At 61.2% G+C, this 2106-nt stretch overlaps 1 protein-coding gene across 1 annotated transcript in view; it reads left to right on the top strand.

Moving 5' to 3' along the window:
* Nucleotides 1-316: 316 nt before the first annotated feature.
* The window catches only part of ITM2C (integral membrane protein 2C), a 5761-nt gene continuing 3971 nt past the window's right edge, over nt 317-2106 (top strand). The window contains exon 1 of the mRNA XM_006906644.2: nt 317-481. Within this exon, the coding sequence (XP_006906706.1) occupies nt 407-481 (75 nt within the window). The 5' untranslated portion in view covers nt 317-406. The remainder of the gene's footprint in view (nt 482-2106) is intronic.

The following is a 2106-nucleotide window of genomic DNA, read 5'->3' as shown; positions in this document are numbered from 1 at the left end:
ATCTGTGCTTCCCCCCCCCCATTCTGCTGTGGCCACAGTTGGTCTAATGAAGGGGCTCACGGCATGGAGAATTCCAGATTAACCCCAGTGGGTCATTTTATGTGGCTCCTCAGTGGGTCTCAGTCTGTTTTGTGGGGGAGGGGCTGGGAGAGCCTGGCGAGGTGTCCATCTATTCCTTCCAGACCAGACGGCGCTCTGTGGGTCCTGAGCCCGTCCTTCCCTCTCCTCGTCCCAAGGTCTCCTTGCAGCCAGCAGGGAGAGGTCTCACCGTGGGAAAGCGGGGGCAGGGCTCCCAGGGTGTGGGAGCCCCACCTGGCTGACCCCGCATTGCTGATCACAGGAGGAGCGGCCCCCCCACCACCGCTACAGGAAGGGGGGCTCTGTGGGCGGTGTGTGCTACCTGTCGATGGGCATGGTCGTGCTGCTCATGGGCCTCGTCTTCGCCTCTGTCTACATCTACAGATACTTCTTCCTCGCCCAGGTGAGGCTGGGAGGGAGGTGGGGCCTCAGAGGGAGGGGAGCAGACAGAAGTGTGCGAGTTTGCGCCGGGTGGGGGAGCTGGCGGGACAGGGCAGCGTGAGCAGGCAACGGCCAGGTGCTTGGAGGTTGCGAGGAGGGGGGCCGCAGGGAGCCCCGCACCTGCCCGCCGGTGGGAGGGGTGCCCGGGCTCGCCCGGAAGACCCGCATCCTCCCTCCTCCCCAGGGCCTGCTTGGGCTCAGGCCAGCCCACCCTCAGCTCCTCGTCCTAGGGACCTAGCACTGGTCCAGGAGACGGGACTGGGGTCCTGTCTTCCAACGCCCACGGACCCTGGAAGAGTGTCCATAGCCATTTCTTCAGACATTCCCGGGGCCAAGAGGGATCTCTCCCAGGAGCACAGTCAGTGACGGGGGAGCCAGGACGGGAACCTGGGCCTGTGTGACTCGGGGCCCCTTCCCACTGTATCGCCCTGGGGCATTTCCGCCAGAACCTCAAATCCAGCAGCAGCTAGAACTCCGTTCCCGTGCCCGCAGGTCGTGCTCTGAGGAATTCCATTTCGTGCTTTGACGTTCGGGTTAAAAAACGAGGAAGGTGGAGAGAGGGTTTATAGACAGATGCGCCGCCACCTCCGGTAAAGGTGGCCTCGGCTCTGGTCACACCCCCACTTACCTGCTCACACGGCCGCTCTGGACAGGAGGACGAGCTGTGGTCACAGTGACCGTGTGATCGACCCAGACCTGGGGAGGGAGGCCAGTGCCACCAGGTTCTGAGAACCGAAAGTAGTTAAATTAAAAGTAGCTCAAAAAAAATAACCGTAAGCATAACAAACAGAGACTCTCAGAGAGACAGAGGGTTGGGAACTGTCAGTTACTTGTGACCCGAGTGGCCGCCTCCCACCCTCAAGCATTGGGCCTTGATTTTGTTGTCACCCAGTTTTTCCACAATGGAAATTACTGAAGAGTTTGTATGCCATGGGACTTTCCCCTTGGAACTGGCTGACTTCCCCATTAGTTCATCCCCTCCCCCGCCCCCATGGCCTGCTCCCCACCTGTTCCGGGTCCTTGCTTTCCTATGTGGGACCCCACAGCCCTCCCCTGGACCCACTCTGGCTCCTGGTCCCCTCTTCCCAGCCCCCATTCGCACCCTCCAGGAGTTCCTCAGCCACCCCAGTTCCCAGGGACTGGTGGCACCTCGGAGCAGCCTCTGGGTCTATGCCCTGGGACAGTGTGATTCATGTGTGATGACTCATCCCGGGAGAGCTGCCGCTGAATGGGGAGGAAGGGGCATTCTGCCCGTGACAGGCCAGCAACCTGGGCACGGATGGAGGAGCCCCTGGAGAAGTGTGGGTCCACCCGGTCAGTCCCTGGGCCTCAGGCATGGCACTCTGCCTCCCTTCCCTTATCGATGGAGTAATTAGCTGGCCACCCAGATAGGGGACACAATGTTTGTCAAGGTTTCTCCTGAGGCACGGGGTCCAGGGAAGGTGGCAGGGTTGTGTGAGGTCGCACAGGAGCTGGAATCACAAGAGGCTGCTTCTCAGCAACTCCCTCCTGTGCCCCCAAGGTCACAGGGCCATAGAGCATGGGGCAGAAAAGACCAGCAAGCGCCCTCTGGTGGCAGCGGAGTCA

This window comes from Pteropus alecto, unplaced genomic scaffold, assembly GCF_000325575.1.
Source record: "Pteropus alecto unplaced genomic scaffold, ASM32557v1 scaffold110, whole genome shotgun sequence".
NCBI lineage: Eukaryota > Metazoa > Chordata > Mammalia > Chiroptera > Pteropodidae > Pteropus > Pteropus alecto.
The sequence above is the reverse complement of the archived record's forward strand: the minus strand, read 5'-3'. Positions and strand labels throughout refer to the sequence as shown.